At 33.6% G+C, this 25,053-nt stretch overlaps 1 protein-coding gene across 2 annotated transcripts; it reads right to left on the bottom strand.

Moving 5' to 3' along the window:
- Nucleotides 1-13,188: 13,188 nt before the first annotated feature.
- Nucleotides 13,189-24,912, bottom strand: LOC135105555 (guanine nucleotide-binding protein subunit alpha homolog). Of its 2 annotated transcripts, XM_064013763.1 has the most exons (8): nucleotides 24,755-24,911; nucleotides 23,167-23,238; nucleotides 18,338-18,484; nucleotides 17,763-17,963; nucleotides 17,390-17,440; nucleotides 16,533-16,750; nucleotides 15,917-16,082; nucleotides 13,189-14,101 (listed from the first exon to the last, which is right to left on the bottom strand). In XM_064013763.1, the coding sequence occupies exons 1-8, from the start codon at nucleotides 24,815-24,817 to the stop codon at nucleotides 13,904-13,906; spliced, it is 1,116 nt and encodes a 371-aa protein (XP_063869833.1). In that variant the 5' UTR covers nucleotides 24,818-24,911; the 3' UTR covers nucleotides 13,189-13,903. The 2 variants fall into 2 exon arrangements, with proteins under 2 accessions (XP_063869833.1, XP_063869834.1); XM_064013764.1 differs by lacking the exon at nucleotides 17,390-17,440 and having other exon boundaries at nucleotides 24,755-24,912.
- Nucleotides 24,913-25,053: the final 141 nt, after the last annotated feature.

The following is a 25,053-nucleotide window of genomic DNA, read 5'->3' as shown; positions in this document are numbered from 1 at the left end:
TTCTCCCATTTTTATTAATAATGTTTTACAGTATCAAATTATCTTTTGTATAGAATGTTATAGCTGTTGAGAAGTTTCATACATCCAGCTGGCCATCACTCACCCAGCTATGAGACACGCTCATACTCACCTCTTTCCTCGCCATGACCGAGGAACTGTTTCGTATTTACTAGTTGGGAACCCCTACCACCACCGAGTTTCTGCGCATCATTTTATTCTCCCATTTTTATTAATAATGTTTTACAGTATCAAATTATCTTTTGTATAGAATGTTATAGCTGTTGAGAAGTTTCCGCGATTTAACTTTTTTTTTCCGATATACTTAATTATTAGCCTCTAAATTACTGTTAACTATTTATTCTTTAGGAAGTTTCAGCTCGTCACTTTTCAAGCCATGTATGCTTTACAATTACATTCATCACTTCATGCCATTTCTTCTGTTATAATATGTAGCCTATGCGGTAAAATCACTGTTATATTTCAATAGCCCTCTCTGCCTTACCTGTCAGTATAACTACTTGAAAACTTGAAAAAAAAAAAAAACTACTTGAAAGACTTTCGGTCTTTCAATGTCAGTTTTCGAATGAATGACTTCCTTCATACTTTATATCCCTCTTCCGGTCTTTCAATGTCAGTTTTCGAATTAATGACTTCCTTCATACTTTATATCCCTCTTTACTTTTCTATCTGGAAAATGTAACAAGCTCAGCCGCTATTGTCAGCAGATTGCATTATAAAGGGAACTGACTAAAAATATGTCTTAAGCACCTATAAAGTTATTCATTGACGAACTGACAGTTAATAATAAGGTTTTTGCAATAAGTGCTAGAGTACAAAAGTATGGATAATGTGGAATTAACATTAGCCTCAAGTGAAAACGCCGCCAATTAATGTTATTTCCATAGGGCAAATCTAAAAAATATTCTTGAAGTTCCATAATGATGTGTTATAGCAGGGTTTTGCTCCTAACAACTATGTCAATCCTACCTGCATAACCAGATCAGCAGACAAACTCACTTTTAACTTCTTTAACAGTACTGTATATGCGTATAATTTTATAATACTTTTTACATTGTTTTATTTCATTCACACCTCTTCACAATATTACTCATTATATAAGACCTAGATTCTAGCACTTATCATTTCAACTTGCAGGATATTTACCTCAGTGTTAAGTGCTATACTTATATCACCATTTTCCGCTGGTTGTGGCACAAATAACAATTTACTGGAAAGTTTTAATACTGCATGGAATGACCAATGATACTTGTTCGGAGTATATTATTCACCAGTGACAAGGTGATACTTTCTCTGTTGTATTAATTAAAGCGTATAGAGAGGCACGGTATAACTATATGCATCTCAACACAATTTACAACTATACTTTTCAATTCTCTCTCTGTCTGTCTCTCTCTCTCTCTGAAAGTAAGAACAATCCTGAGGATTGATAAATAGAATGAGACTGATTGTAAATGAAGGTGGAATTATACGAGTGAATTAGAGTGAGAAAGGATGAAGTGAAAATGACAAACGAATGAGGGAGAGAGGAAGGTAGTTATTACTCCCTTGTCCCTTATTTCTGATAGATGAAGGGGAGGGGAGGTGACAGGGAGGGAGGTTCGAGACAGGACGAAAGAGAAAGGGAGAAAAAAGAAAAAAGGGGAGGAAGGGTAATAACCATGGAAGGAGAATAAAATGATGCAAGGAAGTGGAGGAAGGGTGAAGGAAGAGGATATGGGAGGACGGGGAGAAAGTAGAAAAAAATAAAAATATAAGCAGCAATGGTGAGAAGTGAGTGAAAAAAAAAAAAATAGAGGGAGAGAAATACTGATAATAAGTACAGTATTTTCTTTTCCTGTCCTCTTTACTGTCGTTTTTCCTCCATCCGTTCTATTCGCATTTATGTTCCTTCTCTCTCTCTCTCTCTCTCTCTCTCTCATCCAATCTCTCTCTCTGAGAGAGAGAGAGAGAGAGAGAGAGAGAGAGAGAGAGAGAGAGAGAGAGAGAGAGAGAGAGAGAGAGAGAGAGAGAGAGAGAGAGAGAGAGTAATCATATATATGGTTTTTGAAGAACAGTCTTAATAACAGTGCTTCAAAACACTGGTCCAAGCTGACAGCAACATACAGTACCAGACCACACACCACTGCAGGTGATGGGATTATCACAACCAAACCATATGTTACTAATGAACAATATGATTAGCTTTCACCAACTTCATAAATAATAATGTTAGATGGGTTCATGACACAAATATAACAGTAACAAAATATTTATTATATACCTATAAAATGCTGCCAAGCTCGTGTTGTTGCTGTGTGTTAACTTTACTGGTGTACTCCCATTTCATATAAATATCAACAATAGTAATGATAAGTGTGTGTGTGTGTGTGTGTGTGTGTGTGTGATGATGATGACATGAATTCTTTTATGTAAAAGATCCAAACTATACTTTGCTGATATATATATATATATATATATATATATATATATATATATATATATATATATATATATATATATATATATATTATATATATATATTATAATTTATATTAATTTCTGATAATGTGTAATGAAATATGTAAAAAAAATCAGTGAAACATATTACATGTCTGGCAGGCAAGGCAGATCAACAGAAATATTCTGCCAGGGTCAAGCACCTGCTCAGACACAAAATGCACCTCACCCCAAGCTGGCCAAACACTCTCCAACATGTAACATTCAGAAATATATATATTTTTTTCAGATCTGTAAGCAATACTTTCAGTTTCCAATCAGCTATTTATGTTGTATCCACTGTTTGAAAGTCAAAATATACTTGCAATGATGACCACAAAGAGCACTACATACATCTTGAACCTCAAGGTGTATGGGTAGTGTACATTTAGTACATGGATAAGATCTGAATGATACTCATATAAGGGTCACCATTGCTCTCTCTGTGATGGGATGAGATACTTCTGAGCTGCTTCATCACAAAGAAAAATCTCTTATATAATATGAAAGTGATCAATCAGTTCCCATGTAAATTTAAAGAATAAAAAGAAACAAAACTAAAACACACAAAACACCACATGAAAGATAATGGCACAGACATTGATGTGCCTCGCCAGATTGATGACATGGTACAAAACTGTCTCAACAAAAATTTGATCAACCATCATTGATGCATACATATTTCAAACACCACATTTTTTAAAAGTTTGTTAAAATGTAATAGAATCTTGTGGTACATACATAATATATATTTGACATAGAAAACAATGGCTGCAAGGTTATGTAAATCTGATGGGACATGTAATATTCATGTTTTATCAATTCTCCAGGTACTTCATTGGAAATGCTTGGGATCACTTAAATCTAGTTTCAAGTCAATGGACAAAGGAAACACCACCTCTCTCAAAACACATAAATAACACTTTATCTTCACTCTTGATGAAACACTTTATCTGACAAAAACCTTTCCTCACAACAATTCACTACCTATGGAATGGCAACAATGAAGTGCAGATTTCTTAGAATTCTTCCATTACAAGAACAGTAGAATGAAGTATCTTTTAAAACTTCCACAAAAAAAAAAAAAAAAAGGAAGTGCAGATTTCTTAGAATTCTTCCATTACAAGAACAGTACAATGAAGTATCTTTTAAAACTTCCACAAAAAAAAAAAAGGAATATATGCTTCTTTCATCTGTAAGTGTGTATGACATTCTAAAAAAAAAAGTCAGGGAATGTACCATACTTTTGAAGTAAAATTATATGAAGAATCTGCATGAATTGAAATATAATTCTATATGTGTGCATGTGTGTATGCAATCACATATAGTACTTGAAAACAAACCCTACAAGAGGTGGTGAGGTACAGAAAGAGTGTGATGCTGATAGTTTCATACTGATTATTGCATGCACAACAAAAGAGCTTTATGTACCTGCAAGTGGTTTTGTAAGTATAATAAGTCTGTACAATAAAATTATGCAAAACTGTCTTATAATTAAGACAGTAAATAAAGCTATGAAATATTCACATTTCATAAGCGCCTTAAACTTTCAAAATAGAAGAAAAAAAAAAAAAGAAAAATTCTAGAATAAATGATTGTAGGTAAACCACCAGTTTCACACACACACATGAATGCATGCAAGCATGCATGTGCACACAGCAAAACACACACACACACACACACACACACACACACACTAAAAATAAAATAATAAAATAAATAAAATAAAATAAAATAGTAATAATAAAAAAAATAAAAATAAAAACTTTCTAAGGCATAATTAAGGTCTTCTGAAAAAAAAATAAATAAATGAAAATAATGACAAATAAATAGATAAATAAATAAGTAAACAAATTTAAAATAAAAAAAGAAAATCTAGAACTAGGAATTCTGAAGCATAAAACCCTATTGTAATTCTTTCATGAGTGTGCAGCAACCAAACAATTAGTATAATTAAGCTTGTTTGACTTTTGGATCCAACACCTAAGGCTTTTACTACCCTGCCTGGCAGACTCTACAGTGATCTGGAGCTGTACTTTACTTGCAGCACAATGTTAGAGTCAGGCAACACTATTTTAGATTTTTAGAAAACTTACGAGTCTAGATTGATTTTGTTAAATGGTGAACTGTAATAATGAGGGGTTTACATCAATATTTACTATACCTTCAAAGTAAAGTTACCTGACTCAATCCATACCTGAGTGGATCTAATCATTAAAAGAAAAGGGATATAATTATCTCTTCCAATATTATAAAGTCTCTTGATAAAGTTTTAGGACTCCAAAATATTTACATTATATTGTATTTTACAACAAAGGGAAAAAAATATATACTGTATATACAAGTAATGCCATTGACTGTAGCTAAACATTTGTGTACCTTCTTCCATAAGACTACACAGGAGTACAATGGTTAGAAATTAATGCTGTTTAAAAATTAACATCACTTGTATATTAAGAACATTGGCAGTTTATTACATCACTTCAATACAATAAATATTTCAATATAAAAAGACAATATTTCTTACAACTATACATTAAACTGTGATATATTGCTGCCACTATAACATACCAAAGCCTTGGTACAGTACATACCTGGAAACAGGGTTTGCAGCTTATGCTTGTGACACTTACATTACTCAACAAGCAAGATGGGACTTTGTGACACTGTTATTATACTCTGTAGCACCCAAAAACATCATGTCTTTTAAGTAGCTTGCTAATGTTTGTCACTGGAATTATGTTATTCTCTTCTCTCTTCCCCTGGGTAACACTTATTTACATACACCCTACAATACTTCAATCACAATATTTGAGCATCTTTGAATAAGTTGGTGATACACACAGTCCTCACTTTAGTTCACTCTTTATGCGGTTTTGTGCATTTGCTTTACTTATTGAGCAATGAAATTATATATATATATATATATATATATATATATATATATATATATATATATATATATATATATATATATATATATATATATATATATATATATATATATATATATATATATATATATATATATAATATAAAAAACATCAACAAACAACTATCAAGTTTGATATCTCCAGAAATTCTTGCTATTTGTATATGAGCTGTGTGGCTGCTTTTGTGGCAGAATGAAGCTGTGGTTTATTTCCTAATAAAAATGGGCAGTGCACCAGCTATAATTTTTCAAGAGAAATCCTAATTTGATAAATGAGTATGGCACTATGTTAAAGAAGGAAATATAATACACACACAGAAAAAGGGAGACAACACAATGTTTTAATTAAAGATCAATTATATTTTATCATCTTTCCCCAAAAAGGCCTAGTGACTAAACTGTGTGTGTGTGTGTGTGTGTGTGTGTGTGTGTGTGTGTGTGTGTGTGTGTGTGTGTGTGTGTGTGTGTGTGTGTGTGTGTGTGTGTGTGTGTGTGTGTGCTGCCTTGTCAAGGCTATCAGTTATGAGGAGTATTGGCCAAGTATATATGCAGATAGAAAGATAAATGATCATGCAGGTGTGGAATTCAAAGTCTGTGATATAGACTAACAAACTCTTAGAGATGCCATGGTTCAATGATGATCAGAGGACACTGCAAGGGATTTTGGGTAGTGAAAAAATTGGTTTCTACATGCATGAAAGGTAAAACTGTGCAGGTGCTCCAAAATTTACAGAACTTCTACAAAATTGCATAACCTGAATATATGACAATTGACAATCAATAATGGAACACACATTGTATGTTGTACTTTTCTAATTACATAATACAATGTGATATATAAAAATAAGAAAAAAAATAAAAAATGGACTTGAAACAAGAATGGGGATGTTGAGTATAAGTTGCAGGATACATATGAGACTATATTATATCTAATGATCAGCCTGTTCATTTTGGGAAAAGTTAAACATAAAGTTCCTGATATTTAAATCTCTGGAGTTGCACACTTATTCTGTCATGATCCTTTTAACTGCCTTTGTCTAAATATCTATAAAGCTGGCCAACATCCCCCCTTAAAGAAGATAGCTGAGAATCTGTCTCATCAAAGGAATAAAAATCTAGTATATTAACACAGATAAAGATCACTCCCAACTATTCATGTTTTCACTGAGCAGTGTAAATCTTTGTATACATAAAATCAAATATAAAAACAAGTGCTAATGCCTAAGTTTTCATAGATTACTGATAGTAAATTTAGTAGAGTGGTACTGTAAAATAAAACAAATAGCACAGAGATGTGGCACCCCTACTGACCACCAAGAGATGCATTCACACTGTGGAAATGCATCAAATGGTGTAATGATCAGTCTCTAAAAAGAGGATCTTATATCCTGGATCAGTAGCCTCCATAAGGGAAGGTCACCCTGAAATCAAACCTGTTCCCAATTAGAGAAGGGTAGAGGAAGCTTTTTGTTTGAAACACACAGGTCTATGACTATAAAAAGTGGGAAAGATTCATAAGCTGTCCAATCCCTGTAACATGAAATAAGAATGTTAGATAAAAAATGGTGATGATGATGAGTGCTGTGCAATAAATGATAAGATGATAACTCTAGTGCCAGGTATATGTCTATGTAGCACTAAGCAACAATAAGGGAACGTTAAACAGAAGAGGACGATGACACAAAAACAGAATAAAATTCAGGTTTTTGATTTACAAGAATGAACAAATGTCTTGATTCACATCACTGATTATGAAAGTGAGGACCATGTGCATGAACAATGTGACAAAACAATTTGTGCATTTAAGTATTACTTGTTACTTAACCCACCTTGGCTAACAATGCCATCTCTTGATTCACTTAACCAATTCCTAATGCAATTCACTTACATACATAACCTACTCCAGAACTAATGATAACCTTGCAATAAACTGAATAAAAAAAATGAGCAATTATACATACAGAAATTTCTGCCTCTTAAATCACACAATGATTGATTTTACTTGTCACACACAAATTGTCACTGGCATGAAGTACCATCAGTTAGCAGGAGTTTTATTTAGCTGGCAGTAGGAAAAAAAAAAAAAAAAAAAAAAAAAAAAAAAAAAAAAAAAAAAAAAAAAAAAAAACACTTGGTAACAGTTTCAGATATCACATACATAAAGACCTTAGCAAATTCAAAACTATGGCATCACTAAAAATTCAAATATTCTTTTGCCTTACTATCATCTATTTTCAGTTATCATCAAGGAAACTTATAATTATTTCACTTAATGTTAAATAAATTATCTTTAATTCAATAAAAAATAGACACCACTTCACTGTGTAAATGATTTTTGTGCCATATTATAATAATTTTTATAGATATATCAACTACATTCACAAAATTTTGGTATGACTTGGTTTTTAACAACTTCATCCATGTATTTGTGCTTACAGTATGGCAAAACAAATATATAATAGAACACACACACACACACACACACACTGTTATACTCAATAATTTGAAAGTTACAACCAAGTTGTATCACTTCTTTGTGATTCAGCAAATATTATGAAATGGATTCTGCACAAAAAACGTTTGCAATATTAGAATAACAAGGAATGCAAATAAATACTTATTTGGTAGAAAAATCATGTAACATGTCATAAATTAAAAGAAATATTTAAAAAACAATGAAATATCCATCATTTTTTCTCTCAAGGTTGTTGTGGGGAGTTTCTTAATGCTAATACTCGTACGTCACAGAAATGAACTACGGTATTTATCATACGAAAGGAATACATAAAGAAACTCTTAATAAATATGATCTTCTGATTTACATTTTCTTATGAAGCAGCAAATTACTGAAATCAGAACACGTGGAAAAAATATAGTTAATGATATCACTTCTCGTCACAAGTCCCTTCAGTCATTAGTAACACACCCCATACAATTACTAACACATCAACATTCATACTTTACACCTAATATTGCTGCAAATGTGTGGTAAGTCTGATATGTGGTACTGTTTCATGAAACTGTTGAAGTCAAGTAGATGATTCAATCACAGGACCTTATATTCCCTTGTTGATCATCAAGGTTCAGATTTCTTGGTTTCAGACAAATGACCAACTACAAAATAGCCTGATTCTTCAACTCACATTACAGGTCTATGAATTGTTGACTGCCTGCATGACTGATCTGTTATGACTGATGCTACTAATCAATTCTTTGGCTGCAAAACTGATGGCACTTTCAATTCTGATTTTAAGAGACTGAAATGTCATGTCATATACATGACATTTCAAAAGAAAATTAATAGAATTCATAGAAATTATGTTAATAATACTGACATCAACAAATTACATGTTACAGTCATTACTCATATTCATAAATGTCTTGCTATGGACAAAACAATGGTTCTAATTTAAACAACCACAAATTTTGAAAATATTAATTAGAGAAGTAGTACTTTTTATGAAAGAATAATTGAGAACAGAATTTTGATTACTCACCACTTCAGGTGAAAGATATCCTTTAGTTCATCCTCATTGTAAGCATTTAAGCTCCTAAAATAACAAAGATTCAAACCTCAAAAGTTGCATAATAACAGCTGAATATTGTTGCTTTAATCCATACAACGGTTCCCAGTTACTTGACAAAGCTTTGAAGGAGCACACTCATTATTTCCTCATTGTCTCAAAAGCTGCCACTGCTTTTTATACATTTTTTATTTTTTTTATTAATATGAATTTAAGTATATTGCAAATTGCTTCAATACTAATTTTCACATTCACACTAGTATTCAGATCTTTTAAGATATATCCAGTTACCCAATAATTTCAACTATTATTAAAACTACATTTAGTATAATCAATACCATGAATCTCTACAGAGCCCAGCATGTTTGTTTAAGCATCAGATTACATCATGAAGCATACTGTTGTCCTCATCTGGCTTAACTTCTTCCTACTACAATATTGCTGAATACTCATTCAATTATTTATATACATAATGTTATACTCTTCAGAATCCAGTCTCTGGTGTAAGTCTTTTATGGTACCTTGTTTTCAGATCTTGACACTGCAGCCCATAACTAAAAAAATTATATTTGCATAAAAAAAAAAGTCAAGCAACTGTTGCTCATTCTGAATAAATATGAAATACATACACATGTTAAATCATATATTCTTAATGAATTTTAGGAAAATCTAGCCACTGAAATAATATAATATTTTGTCTTATGGACTAATATACAAATTCATTGAACCATTTCTGAGATTTAAAAAAAATCATAATATATGAGTTTAAAGGGTAATTTTTATGACTAAAATATTTGTTCAGATGTACATGAGTTCATGTATAGAATGCACATGAGAAAATAGCTTTAAAATTTAAAATCAAAGATACCATAAGGTGAATGTCTTTTTGTTGTTACTTTATATATATATATATATATATATATATATATATATATATATATATATATATATATATATATATATATATATATATATATATATATATATATATATCTTTACAGATTGGTATGTTTTCAACATAATGTGTGCCACTCTATATGTACAATCACTGACAATCAAAACTAATATATTACATTATATACATGAGATTAACTTAGTGAGCTGCTGCAACAACTTGGCACCACCAGCAGAGTGAATGAAAAATTTCACTCCTTTCTTGTTTCCAAAATATGTAAAGCTTTCAGAAACACTTTATAAAATTTTAGTTAATAATATTTTGTCCATTTTTTCTTTTCATGCTGCATGCTCTACACATGCATGTACATACTTAAGCATGCATACATACATACACACAACAGATTTAAATAATCCATTGTGTTTAAGAGCTTATCCCGGAACATTTTAAAAAATCTGCCAAAATCCTGATTTCCCTGCAACAATGATCCCCATCAAAAAATTACCAATGTAGTGTACTACTTATTCTGTATATTTCACTATAGGCCACAATATTAGCCATACTTTGTGGCTTATAAGATGCTCTATTGAATATGTATTCCAATTTTTAAAGATAATTGTATAAAATGAGTTTGTTAGCTTATACCATCACCATTGAAAAAAAAAAATAAATAAATAAGTAAAAAAAATAATAATGCATGATATGACCATCTTCACACATATACACACTTGTCTTTCAGTATTTTCATTCAGTAATGTCTGGAGATCATTACTTTTGCTATACTTACTTTAATAAAAGAATTATATAAAAGTGAAAAGCTATATAAGTTCTATATTTCTACATGATAATGTATCAGCTACCACAGCTGGCTTTGTTTCTGTCACCTCTAATTTTGCAAGTGTGGCAATAAGGGAGTTTGGCATGTACAATCATTTCATGCCAAGTAAATATCAGTGTACAAGACAAATAAAGTCATTTCTGTTTTCTAAGAATGACATGAAATGAACTTGTCTGAGAGACTCATGTTTTGATGAAACAATTCCTTGGCTTTGAGAAATTTCCAGTACTCTACAACAGATAGCCCTATCACACCACCATCCGTAGGAAACATACAATGGTACACAAACAATTTACTAGCTCCCTTGGTTCCAAAGCCTTACTGCATTAACCACTCTACCAGACCAATCAAAATTACACAAGAGATAAATTAATCCTCTTATTATACATCTCCAGTGTCTCTGAAGTAACATACAATGCTAGAAACCTTATTTAAAAATATCAAGTGTAACTCAAATGTAAGGACATTGTGACAAGTTGTGGAAGGTGGTGAAGGAAACATGGGCTGGGAAATTAATACTTTATTCTTGACTAGTTTTGCCAATGGGGCTTCCTCAGAGTAACATGGTTTGCAGGCCAAGCTGTCCTAATTATAGGAATACTGGAGCAGTAGTCTACTGTCCTGAGGAATGCTGATTGATCCCGGGTCATGTCTCCTGTCTTTGTGTTCTCCATGTCTTCCACATGACCCAGGAAGGTGGTGCACAAGCCAATCATAAGATGGAGGACATGACCTGGGACCAAACAGCACTCCTCAGGACAGTAGACTACTACTTCAGTATCTCTATAATTAGGAAGGCTTGGCCTATGAACCATATTCCTATGAAGAAGCCCAGTGGGTGAAACTAGTCAGGAATAAAGTATTCGCTTCCCAGCCTGTGTTTCCTTCATCACCTTCCATAAATCAAATATTAAAATAAATAATCAAATGAAATACATGATAATTAACAAACTCCATGGCTACATGACAGTGTCAAAACCATCCTGGCATCCCATGATCATGCTAAAAGCTCTTAAAATTTTTGTGATCTTTCTGATTTCATTTGTTTTTCAAATGACTCCTTACACATTTTTATCATAAATTTTTTGTGTAAAAACTTTCATTCCAAAGTTACAAATCTTCAAATATTTTCAAGAAGTTACCATTTCTTGGCAGCAAGAGTGCTAACTGTCAATAGCAGCAATGCTAGGTCAAAATAGTAAGAGATTACTCAATAACCACCCAAGTTCCTAGTGAATGCACTTTATATAATCTAGAAATAAATTTAGGAAGGTTAGGCAATATGTTAAGACTTTATGGCCAATTTAGAAGAGTGCACCTATCTCAACAATTGTGCATTCAGTAGGTGTAATGAACCCAGTGCTGACAAAAAATGACTTTTGTTTCAATAATTTGCAGACTGCTCAGCTGACTAACATAAGCATCATGCAAGATGGTATATATCTCTGCTAATTTTTATGTTCTAGCTACTAACAAAGATAATTGCCTAGGCTACCTCTGCTTTTCCCAAATGTCAAACATAAAAACAGAAGGGTGTAAACACTACATATACACCTATCCTGTCACGTTCCATTCTGAAATGATAAGTCAAAACCCCACTAACATCTTGGGACAGGCACCCACTGAGGACCTCAATAGTGCTGTTGCTATATTCCCACTATCCTTGAAAGCACTATTGTCTCCAGAACTTAAAACCTGTATAATACCAACCTATGAAGGAATGTTAGCACACTTGTGACCTTTTCACCAGGGAGGTAAATCTAGAAGTCACTTTACATTAACTTTAGAAACCAATTCTATTAAAAACAAGGCATTAGAAGAAATTACAGTTTACTAGGAAGATAGATTTCTGAGTAGCATGAATTTATCTTAGAAATACCCTTCACCATTAAAAAAATATTCACCACTGCTACTGTTGAAAGTTACTGCTGAGCTCCCTGAGGTGGATAGCTTCTTTATTAATCTAAAATCTGTAACTTTGAAATGAGAAGCTTACACAAGTAACCAAGAAAGAGGGAAAAAATCTACATGTAGGTAAATGAATGCCATTGAAAAGTATGGTGATCTTGAAATGGAATGGTGTTTATGTCTGCCATCAGCACTGATACCTGTATATTTCTTAGAAACTATAGCTAAGGTTAAATGTGAGAAATAAAAAAAAAATCTTGTACAACTGGGCCATCACTACAAAGTGGAAGTGAGTTCATGCTACACACAGCACCATATGTGTCTTGCTCAATAAACTAGTTTGCTGACTATGGGAGTTACAACCTCCCTCTTGAGGTGCTGGACCACCAGTGGCCAGTAAGTTGGTGATGTACCTGTAATAATTGATTATCTACCCAAGAAAATTTTATTCACAGCATATCAGTATGATTAAATAAAATACTTAATTGTTAAAAATATTTGTAACAGGCAAATGATATGGTAACTATCAGTATTAGAGGCTGTAAAAGATATGAGTCTATATGCCAGCCTCTGCCTTAAAGTATCGCTTCTTTCTTACAAAACATATATATGGGAATTTTCCAATAAATTTTCAAGGAAGAATATTAGAAGAAAATGAAAAAAATAAAGCAAAGAAGAAAAAGAATAATGAAGGAAAAGAAGAAAAAAGAGAAAGAAATAAATGGTTCTTTTAAGCCACAAAATACGGAATGTATGTGTTTTTCCAAACTGCTGTAAATCAACCTATTTCTTGTGCAGCATAAGGCAGATGTGGTGCCCACATCCTACAACTCTTGGTGAAGTGAAAATATAATAAAATCCAATACTTCATACAGTGCAGTAAGTTGCGTGTTTTATAAAATAAAAACTATTCCGCCGTGACATCCACATTTCAAGATTTACCTTATTTCTTGTGCCTGATTTGGACATAACAAAAATATTGGACTTATTAAATCTTTCTTCAACAGATGTGATCCCATTATAATGTACTAAATGAAAGCTGATGTGGCATAACATGAACTGAGCATCTGCCTATAAATGAATGAGGCATGGTATAGCACAGTACTGTGTACCTTCATGAAGCAGACAGAACTGTAACATAAAGATTATCATCATACACTTTTCAATGTTTTACTAGGAAACATGTTTCCACACTGTATGTAGCTTTCCCTTCACAAACTGCTGTGTCCTGTACAAAGTCTCTAGTAGCTATGTATATCTAAGTTGCATTTTGTATAAAGGTGTTCCACTTTCCTAAAACATAACAATGTTCACTGAAGCATTAGTGTTTCTAAATTTCTTTGAAGTATTGTATCTTTTACAGAATTGAACACAACCTTAATGTTTTCCGTATCCACGGCTGTTGTAAAATGGTGGAAGAGAGGGCGGCGAGTAGTGTCTCCTCTTCGCTGCTCCACAAATTTGTGCAGGATGAATTGCTGGACACATCTCTCATCATGTGGATTTCCCTGTTGAGAAAGAAATCTTTGTGATAGCTGTTGCTTCATGACATCTCAAAGAATATGAACGCATTTTGTTTTTATCTAATATTCAAAGATGTCTTTAATGTATGTGTATCTATGACATAGTGATTTTGTGGCTAGCTTATAAAAATAAAATCAAAAGTGTAACACATCGTTAAAACATCAAAGATACGTATGTTTTATTTGAAAAACTACAGTTTTATTCTTTTATACTCAATACTCTAATGCATGAGTTAACCAGTATTCTCAACCATTCATCCCTTCTCTGGTAAACTTTGGAACTTCCTTCCTGCATCAGTATTTCCTCCTTTCTATGACTTGGACTCTTTCTAGACTCTTTCAAGAGAGAGGTTTCAAGATATTTATGCTGTTATTTGATCATTCTATCTGATGTTGCTTTGGGAACTTATTTAAATGGGTTCTTTTTGTATTAGAATTTTTTTTGTTAACCCTGGCCAGTGGACCTAAAAAAAAAAAAAAAAAAAAAAAAAAAAAAAAAAAAAAACATTATTTTAAATGTAGTGAGTAGACACGTGTGCCTACATGAAGATGATCAGTTAAAAGAAGCAAGAGTGGATGACATGCTTCTCAAACCTAAAACACAAAGTCATTCTATCCTGACAGAGACCAAGTAATCACAAAATAAAATCTGGAAGGAAACTCACAAACTGTCACTCTGAAAATAAATAAATGACTTGGTTAGTTATGCATGACAGGTGTATTGCTAAACTAGCAAGATGCAGGACAAGTGATAAGTGTCAATCACAAGACTCAACTTCTTGCCAGCAATATACAATATAAATACAATATAAAACTTGATTTAAAAATAAAATAATTAAATACAGTGGAACTTCAGTTCTTGAACTTATTTGTTCCTGAATGCTGTTCAAAACATGAAATGTTCAGAAATCAAAACTATTTTACGTCGAAATCAATGTAAAATGGAGTAATCTGTTCTTGGACACCAGTCTTCACAGCTAATGACAGATGTTCCCATTGCCAAGATGGCTGCTCCACAACATCTCCATTTCAGAAATTATTTATCCAAATAGGACATATTGAATGAACTTAGTGACACAAAACTCATCAGAAGATACTGTTTAGACTGTGCAGGTATTCTCTTTGTCACTGATCTAGTGAGGGAAGCCTTACAGAGTGACACAGAGAGGAGCAATTAATTCACTGCCAAAATGAAGGTGATCATCACTTTGACATCTTGCAACTGAGAAAAGCTACAGGAAAAATTCAATTGTCCAGTAGCGATGGCGTTGTGAGTTACCGAGAGAACTGCAGGTGGCATGGGATTACTGAGTGCCAAGAGCTGTTTGTGTACATCAAGGCTCTTCAACAGGATCACATTTAACTTATTTCAAAGACTGAATTACTGTCTTACCCACTGTCTTCAAATACATAAAAACGAAGGAAATATTTATAGAAACTATACATTAGTAATAAAAGGCAGCTCTTGCTTTGTCTTTTAATATTTGAAATCAAGTAACTTTGTTCAAGAACCAAATTATGGTACAGCAACTGAAGCAATTATGAGTTCAAAATTTTGTTTGAAAACCAATTGGTTCGAAAAGGGAGGCGTTTGGTAATCGAGGTTCCACTGTACTACAATATCCCTACAAATTCTAATCACTTGCTTACAAATGAAGAAAAACATCCTAAAATCAAATTTGCATAATTAAATATTAGTATTCTGAGCATAAATTGACGTAAGCAGGCTAAAGCTTTTAAACAGAGAATGTCATATTTCATTCTGATAAGATCTTAATAAAAGTAACAATAAGCACTTACCACAAAGTCTGTAAAATAATGGGCTATGTTGCTTTGTCTTGATCTGATTTTCTGAATGAGTAGATCTGTCTTGTTGAGAAAGAGAATTATGGAAACATCACGAAAGTTACGATTGTTGACTATGGTCCCGAAGATATTGAGGGATTCTTCTAACCTATTTGTGACTCTGTGGGAATGAGGTTTCACATTAGCCAGTCATATAATTCAAATAAAGAACATGAAAGGAAGAAATAAACAAAATGTTGAAACTTAAAAAGGAAATAATCTTTAAATAATGATACAAGATGTAATTCTAGTAATGTTTATTAGATTTAAAAATTTGTCATGTTGCTTCTAACTGGAAACTTAAGGGAGGTCAATACCAAACTGATAAGTAGATGTAAACATTTTACTTCTTTGATTACAAATGACATATACTAACTTCCTTTTTTTCTTCTTTTTCATGCATTATTTAATACCATCTATCTATGGTATCTGTTTAAAAAAACTTACTCATATTTAGCAGTAAATGTGTGTATTATAACTTTTTGTAGTCTGACAGTTAAGTGATGTGGTTTACTTGATGTGTTATGATATGTTATAATTTTTTTGTAGTGCTACTAAAGCAACACTTCACCTGTCTTCCAGGAGCCGCTGGTCGAATTCTGATGACGAGGCAAGAAAGATGATGGAGGTAACACTCTCAAAGCACTGAAACCACTTTTGTCTTTGTGTTCTTTGTCCTCCTACATCCACAAATAGGAAGGGAACATTTTGGATGGGAATGGTGAACTCTGTGATTGCTTTGGTGGCTTTGCGACAATGAAGAATATCTTTCTCTGTGGGGATATACTCCTGAAATGCAATGCATAAATAAGTAAATCTGATAAAAAAAAAAATAAAAAAAAAATACAAGTGATTTTACAATGTGACAATGACTTAATTTTAAATATCTTAGCTATAAAAAGAAAAATCCACATCTAAGTATTAAATTACAATTCCTCATAAATGAAAAATATGATTCTTGCCACTATACCATCATATTAACTCATTAAAGGGCTATGTTATTTTACAGACACAAGTCTATGTCTGAATAAGAACATTTAGTTTTAGTTTCTGTAAACCCCAGGCAGTGGATGATAAACCCATCCTGGTGACTAATAAATTGCTCTGAATGTTATTTCTTTCCCTTGGTCAGGGACATATGCTTTATTAGAAATTAAGTTGTTCATGGTGAGTTTCCTTCCAATGGAACACACAATTAGTATTACTTCAAACTGAAAGCTGCATTATTTATCTGAAGAAGAAAATTTTCAGGCTTTGAGATATAAATCAATCACTTAAAGTCAGTATTGGTGGAAGTGCATTAATTAAAGTTTGGAAAAAAATCTTTATGTGAATTTGTAAGCATGCATTAAATTAGCAGCCTTATTTACTACCTGATTTATAAAGTTTTTTTTTTTATTGTGGCAGAGAAATTTAAGTTTTTCTTACCGAAACTCCTATTCTGTCTAAGGAATCGAAGAAATATGAAACACTGTCAGTCTGGAAGGGCAAAATATCTAAGATTAATTCTACATTTAGGAAAGGGACACTAAAAACACTAAATGGTATTATTAGTTAACTTAATGAGCCCTAATAACAAAACTGAATCTACATTAAATAATTAATTAGAAAGCTGTAGTTTAATCAGTCAATATCTGATGCAATACTGTTCTTTATAATACAAATGTAAATAATTGAGAACAAGTACATACGCAAACTTCTACAAGCAGACACAAAGCAATTAAATCATGGAATATAGCAATGGATTAACAGCAATGCCACATCAGCACTATAACAAACAGCTACTTTCTGCTATACCAACCAACTGAAATTCTGCCCTCCTGTTGTATGCTTGTCTTATGCCAGTATCTTTCCAGAGATCCCTGATGCTTGGAACATATTCCAGAAACACTTGTCTGTCTAGTGGCATGTATGACATATACTTCATGAGATGGTTTCCAATGCTCTCTCGTGTGTCATCCTCCCAAGGTATCCGAAGTTTGTCTCTTGCATCCACCAGAACCTATGAGTGAAATTATAAGCTACAATGGAGCTTATAATTATTGCATTTACAGAATCATGATTTTGTTATTTTTATGTCCTTTTCTTTAATTGTGAAACTTAATGTATAGTGTGTGAGGAAAATATGAATACTATATGCAACACACACACACACACACACACACACACACACACATATATATATATATATATATATATATATATATATATATATATATATATATATATATATATAATTCTTTTGAGGTCAGGATTCATGTGACCTTTTCTGTATATTTGGAACATAAGACATTCATTGTTGACTATATATAGATAACTAAGTAAAATTAATGATATATGCTTTTAGATCTGTCAAAGACAGCAAATATAACTTACCTTCATACCCATAACAATATTTTTGTAAATGGTCTCTCTATACTCGTCGATCTCCTCGTGCCCAAACCGATACCCATGGATGATGCGCATCTGCTTCAGGAAGGTTGATTTGCCAGACTCCCCAGCCCCCAACAAGAGGAGTTTAACCTTTCAGGGAAAGTTTAATATTGTGTTAAACTATGACTAACACTGATGCAAGACAAATGGTGACAGGTTAGTAAAATGGTTAGATACTTTTGATTTAACAAACACTTACTGTGTAAGTGAATTATGTATACATGAATAAAACATACAAAGTCTGTTCAAAATGTATTTAGTATTATTTTCTTTTCCAAGCATGATAGTACATCTTTGTGAGCATTAAATGATTCTTCTTGCTAGACAACCAATGTACAGCTGGCCACTTTCCCATGAGGTCAACCCAGCATTGCCAAGGCTGGCAACATTGTAACCATGAAACTTAAGTAGTGAGCTTCACTTGAAGCATTCATTGGAGGAAGGGAGAGGTAAGGAAGGAGAGGGATGGTTTGCAGGAGGTAAGAGGGGTCTGAGGAGGGTAGGGGGTTCCTCCTTCTTACTTGTCCCATTCCCCAATGAATGCATTGAGCAAAGTTCATTACTTGTAGTGTTTCATGTTTTTTTTTTTTTCTTATGTAGGAGGGACACAGGCCATGGGCAACAAAAATCTAAAAAAAAAAAAAAAAAAAAAAGCACACTGAGATACTGGTCTTGAATAGGGTCCGAAGTGATGGTAAAAAATTGAAGGATGTCTTGAAACCTCCCTCCTAAAGGAGTTCAAGTCATAGGAAGGTGGAAATACTGAAGCAAGAAGGGAGTTCTAGAGTTTACCAAAGAAGGGGGTGAATGATTAGGAATACTGGTTAACTCTTGCATTAGAGAGATGGACAGAATAGGGATGCGAGAAAGAAGAAAATCTTGTGCAGCGAGGCTGTGGGAGGAGAGGAGGCATGCAGTTAGTAAGATCAGGAGAGCAGTTAGCATGAAAATAGCAGAAGATAGCAAGAGCTGCAACATTTCGGCGATGAGAAAGAGACTGAAGACAGTCAGTTAGAGGAAAGGAGCTGATGAGACGAAAAGCTTTGGATTCCATCCTGTCTGAAAGAGCGGTATGAGTGGAACCCCCCCAGACATGTGAAGCATACTCCATACATGGACGGATAAGGCCCTTGTACAAAGTTAGCAGCTTGGGGGGGGTGTGAGAAAACTGGCAGAGACGTCTCAGAATGCCAAACTTCATAGAAGCTGTTTTAGCTAGAGATGAGATGTGAAATTTCCAGTTTAGATTATAAGAAAAGAACAGACCGAGGATGTTCAGTGTAGAAGAGGGGGCCAGTTGAGTGTCACTGAAGAAGAGGGGATAGTTGCCTGGAAGGTTGTGTCGAGTTGATAGATGAAGGAATTGAGTTTTTGAGGCATTGAATAATACTAAGTTTGCTCTGCTCTAATCAGAAATTTTAGAGATCAGAAGTCAGGCGTTCTGTAACTTTCCTGCATGAACTGTTTACTTCCTGAAGGGCTGAACATCTGTGAAAACACGTGGAAAAGTGCAGGATGGTATCATCAGCGTAGGAGTGGATAGGAAAAGAAGTTTGGTTTAAAAGATCATTGATGAATAATAGGAAGAGAATGGGTAACAGGACAGAACCCTGAGAAACACCACTGTTAATAGATTTAGGAGAAGAACAGTGACTCTTTACCACAGCAGCAATAGAACAGTCAGAAAGAAAACTTGAAATTAATTTACAGAGAGAAGGATAGAAACTGTAGGAGGGTCGTTTGGAAATCAAAGCTTTGTGTCAGACTCTATCAAAAGCTTTTGATATGTCCAAGGCAACAGCAAAAGTTTCACCAAAATCTCTAAAAGAGGATGACCAAGACTCAGTAAGGAAAGCCAGAAGATCACCAGTAGAGTGGCCTTGACGGAACCCATACTGGCGATCAGATAGAAGGTTGTGAAGTGATAAATGTTTAAGAATCTTCCTGTTGAGGATAGATTAAAAAACTTTAGATAGGCAGGAAATTAAAGCAATAGGACGGTAGTTTGAGGGATTAGAACGGTCACCCTTCTTAGGAACAGGATGAATGTAGGCAAACTTCCAGCAAGAAGGAAAGGTAGATGTTGACAGACAAAGTTGAAAGAGTTTGACTAGGCAAGGTGCAAGCATAGAGGTGCAGTTTTGGAGAACAATAGGAGAGACCCCATCAGATCCATAAGCCTTCCGAGGGTTTAGGCCTGTGAGAGCATGGAAAACATCATTGCAAAGAATTTTAATAGGTAGCATGAAGTAGTCAGAGGGTGGAGGAGAGGGAGGAACAAGCCCTGAATCATCCAAGGTAGAGTTTTTAGCAAAGGTCTGAGAAAAGAGTTCAGATTTAGAGATAGATGTGACAGCAGTGGTGCCATCTGGTTGAAATAAAGGAGGGAAAGAAGAAGCAAAGTTATTGGAGATGTTTTTGGCTAGATGCTAGAAGTCACGAGGGGAGTTAGATCTTGAAAGATTTTGACACTTTCCATTAATGAAGGAGTTTTTGGCTAGTTGGAGAACAACTGAAAATGCTAGGTGGACCTTGCGGTAGAGTGGCCAGCTGTTCATAGTTGTGTAACACATAATCATTGCATTTTCACTTTACCAACAACAGATAATGTAAGTTGACCAGCATAACTGCATCAGGTTTTGCAAAAAACTTAAATAATTTTATTAAGATTTAGCAGGTGTTTGGCAATAATGCTATGTGGGTTACAGATATTAAGGAATGGTTTAACCATTGTAAAGATGGTACCCTGGTTGGCAAGGACTAGCATTTTGGTATTTTATAATTACACTGATGAATAATCTGGCATTCACTTTACAAAAGGACGTCAGGAATATTTCTACCAATGAAAAAAAATTGCTAGGTTGAATGTGTGAAGTTATAAGATGCTGACTTCAAAGATCAGACTTGGAATCCACAATGAAAGATTTTTTTTCTTCTGGCCTAAGGTTGGATACTTCTTAAACAGACCTTGTATACAATGATTAAAGATTGCAGTGAACTAACTTTCATTCTTTCATTATCAAGACTAACAGGTAAAGCAAGAAGTTCATTCCACTATCTAGGTTCATGTTCTACAGTGTATTATATTTTCAGCCTCATGAGACACTGCAAATGGATGCATCCCATTCGAGTGTTGCTGTAGCAAAATGCCTACTATTTCATGATAAGTTCAAATAAAATACAAATGGCATAATAATTGTCATATTAATTTTCAAAATTTGTTTCATATGTCTACAACAATTTAGCATTCACTGATCCATCATTTCAGAAAAATATGGAGAATTCGTATCCCCACTCCCTTTCTCACTTCATTTTAACTTAATAACTTCATAACATGTATCACTATGAAACACTAAATTTCCAATGGTTCATACTCTGTCTTTCAACTTGTATTCAAAATTTTGTGACCATCTAGTAAAAATGCCTCACCCATCTCATAAGCTTTTATAAATTTTGTTTATATTTTTGAAACTGAGTTGTCCTCAGTGAAACCATTAAGTGATACCAATGCAAACCAGATGAAGTATGCATGTATTCACCAAGAGCCTGGCTTGATAGGGGAACTACCTTTCACTGTGGTACATAAATTCATATATTTTTCCTCTTTATATATATATATATATATATATATATATATATATATATATATATATATATATATATATATATATATATATATATATATATATATATATATATATACCACACCTTGGTTTACTATGAAGGGTGTGGTGTTGACCACTTCAGGTCTCTTGTAGCACACATGAACATAAACATACAGTACCACACTATAGGTCAGTGCAGTGTCTTTCCCTGCCACTTCAGAGGCATAGATTCGAACCCTACTTAGGTCACAAAAAATTTTTCATAGGCAGTGAGTTTATTACTGTACCCCATAGAGCAAGGGATGTGTAGTACCTATGTTTGAGATCCTAGCATAAAACACAGATCAGTCTCTATAAGAACTAAGCTCTTTCTGGGAGGGTAAAAGCTGGTGGTCACAAGAGACTGACCATGGTGAATTACACTCATAACATATATAAGGGAGCACAATTGTTAGGACCAGGATGGCAAGGTCATCACTACCCACGCTACATCCTGCACCTGTTCACTGCAGAGTGAACATGAATTTCACCATGAAAGGAGACCTATCTTGATTTTTCTTTGCCTGGCCTAGACTTTGAGTATATGACTTCTTAGGTTTAACCTTCATATCACAGGACTGTTAATTAATTGGTAAAACTAATAAAGATTTGCTTTATACATATATGAAGGCAAATGTGGTAATATACCAATCTGTGGTTCATTAACCTATAGAAAATTCTATTGAAAATCTTGCAATCCTTTTTTGAAATATTTACATGTGTCTGAGGTGGAAAATATAGCCCACCACCAGTAAGCTACAGTACATAACAGCATTCTACTCACAGGAGCAATTCCACAATTATCTTTCAGATTCTGGCAAATTATGATTGAAATTGGTCACCTGTCCATCTAATACTTGGAATATGTTAACTTATAAAAAAAAAAATAAATAAATAAAAAATAAATAAAAAAAAAAAAAAATAATAATAAATAAATAATAATAAAAAAAATAAAATAAATAAATAAAAAAAATATTAAAAAAATATAAAAAATCCACAGTTAAAAGGACATTACATGAAAATACACAATATATTTTAAAGGTTAGTAATGTAATATTTTTGTTACTTGAAACTAACCATTAGTAAATTTTCATTCTATAGGATTCTGAGAAACTACTCTTTACTAACTTGTCTTCGGAGCCTTTCTCTTTCCTTCTGTAACACTTTATCTATTTCTTGTGATCTTCTGTGCTGATCCATCTGTTTCAAAGCAAAATACATGTATGAGTTACATTATACAGGGAAATGCATAAAAATAACTGGGAAATAAATGGGTCGCTTTTTTTATTCAAAGTGCCATGTTCCCCTTGCAAGCATCATGGAAATGAATTATGTTAAACTGGGATTAATTGGCCATGCTAGATAGTGACTAGCAGAAAGATTTTTCTGTTCCTTCTGTCTGATTCTGAAAATCAGACTATGATGTGAATATGCTGGAGTGGATACAAGATAGGTAAGTTCATACAGTAACACACATAAATATGCCTCTCTTTCTGTAAACTCATTTGTCATGATTGCACACTAGCAAAAACATATACTTATGTTATACTGTATACATACAGTTGATTATAGACCTACTGCATTATTTTGCAGAAATATGAACTCATCATAAACATTAATTTTATATATATATATATATATATATATATATATATATATATATATATATATATATATATATATATATATATATATATATATATATATATATATATATATATATATATATATATATATATTAGTAACACTGCCATTTCTAAATCAGTGACTCAAGTGATGGTGGTGGAGGGAAAGTATCTGTTTCCATTAATTTCAGAAAGAAAAATCATGGCAGCCTACACAAGGGAGGAGCAAGGGAGATGCAGGGAAGTTATGATGCAAAGTTATATCAGTAGCTATTTGAATCTATACTTAGGAAGTTAACTATCCTACTCTGTACTAATATTTTATAAATATCTAAATGATTTTGGGAGAAAATAAAATTTAATGGAATTCCCCTATAATGATGCAGCTTGTAGGAAGTCATCCTGGCCATTATGGGGAAGCAGAGATGAGGTGTGTGCCACTCCCACCTAGAACCCTGACTTCCTAACAGATATATAAGCTTCTTGATGATATGGGAAGAGAAAAGTAACAAAAATGAGGTAGAGTTCTTATGTTGAAAATGAGTAATAGAGGAGGACAGATTACCCTGCTCCCCTCACACAAATAAACAAACCAGGGAAGAGAAAGCACTTTCACCATAAGAGAAAACAACGAAGAATACAAGCTTGTCCTTGCAAAGTAACACACACAATCACTGAGAAAAACAGAGACTGGCACAGAAATAAATCACAACAGTCAATTAATTCACTCACGTGTCCTGTCAAAATCATTACCGGGAAACTTTTGATTTAAGTCACTCGATACTGCGAGGACCCCTAACCCTGACTGTTGCAGGATGAACACACCCACTACACCTATGCAAAAACATGTACACCACCGGACATCCATTCTAGAAGGCCGCACACACCCTACAGAACCTTCTTGGAAGGGAATCAGGTGCGCCAAACATTAAAAGAAGGGCCGTTTGTGGGTGAAGTCCAGCGACATTTACCAAGACCCAACCCACTTCACCCTGATGTCCGCCGCCAACACCACCAGGTAGGTAATACTGAATGGTGGTGTTAATATCAAGTTTCCAAGGGTAAATGGTGCACCTGGTAAGTTGTCTCACCTCCTCTGGCGTCCATAAAGCCCTCAAGCAACAGGAGCAGCTGAGCACGGTGAGCCGCGCCATGGCCACAACACAAACACTGCCAGCTAGGATGAGTTACGGAGGCGTGGAACTGCACTTTTCACTCATTTAAGATGCTCCCGTTACTATCATCACTTATTAAAAAAAAAAAAAAAAAAAAAAACGCTCATAACGAAAACACCGTCTATTAGCTTTAAATATACGTTCCCAGCACATACACAAACCACGGGTGAATAATTGCAGAGGTATTTATTATTTGGGGTCGAGTTGCAGTAGCT

This window comes from Scylla paramamosain, chromosome 12 (assembly GCF_035594125.1).
Source record: "Scylla paramamosain isolate STU-SP2022 chromosome 12, ASM3559412v1, whole genome shotgun sequence".
Classification (NCBI taxonomy): domain Eukaryota; kingdom Metazoa; phylum Arthropoda; class Malacostraca; order Decapoda; family Portunidae; genus Scylla; species Scylla paramamosain.
The sequence above is the reverse complement of the archived record's forward strand: the minus strand, read 5'-3'. Positions and strand labels throughout refer to the sequence as shown.

Bases quoted from the DNA above. Each gene is read 5' to 3' on its own strand.
- LOC135105555 (XM_064013763.1), bottom strand. From the start codon at position 24,817: ATGGCGCGGCTCACCGTGCTCAGCTGCTCCTGTTGCTTGAGGGCTTTA. The intron at 17,964-18,337 runs GTAAGTTATATT...TTTCACTCATAG, and splicing joins ATATTGTTATGGGTATGAAG to GTTCTGGTGGATGCAAGAGA. The intron at 14,102-15,916 runs GTAAGTGCTTAT...CTTTCTCAACAG, and splicing joins ATTATTTTACAGACTTTGTG to GGAAATCCACATGATGAGAG.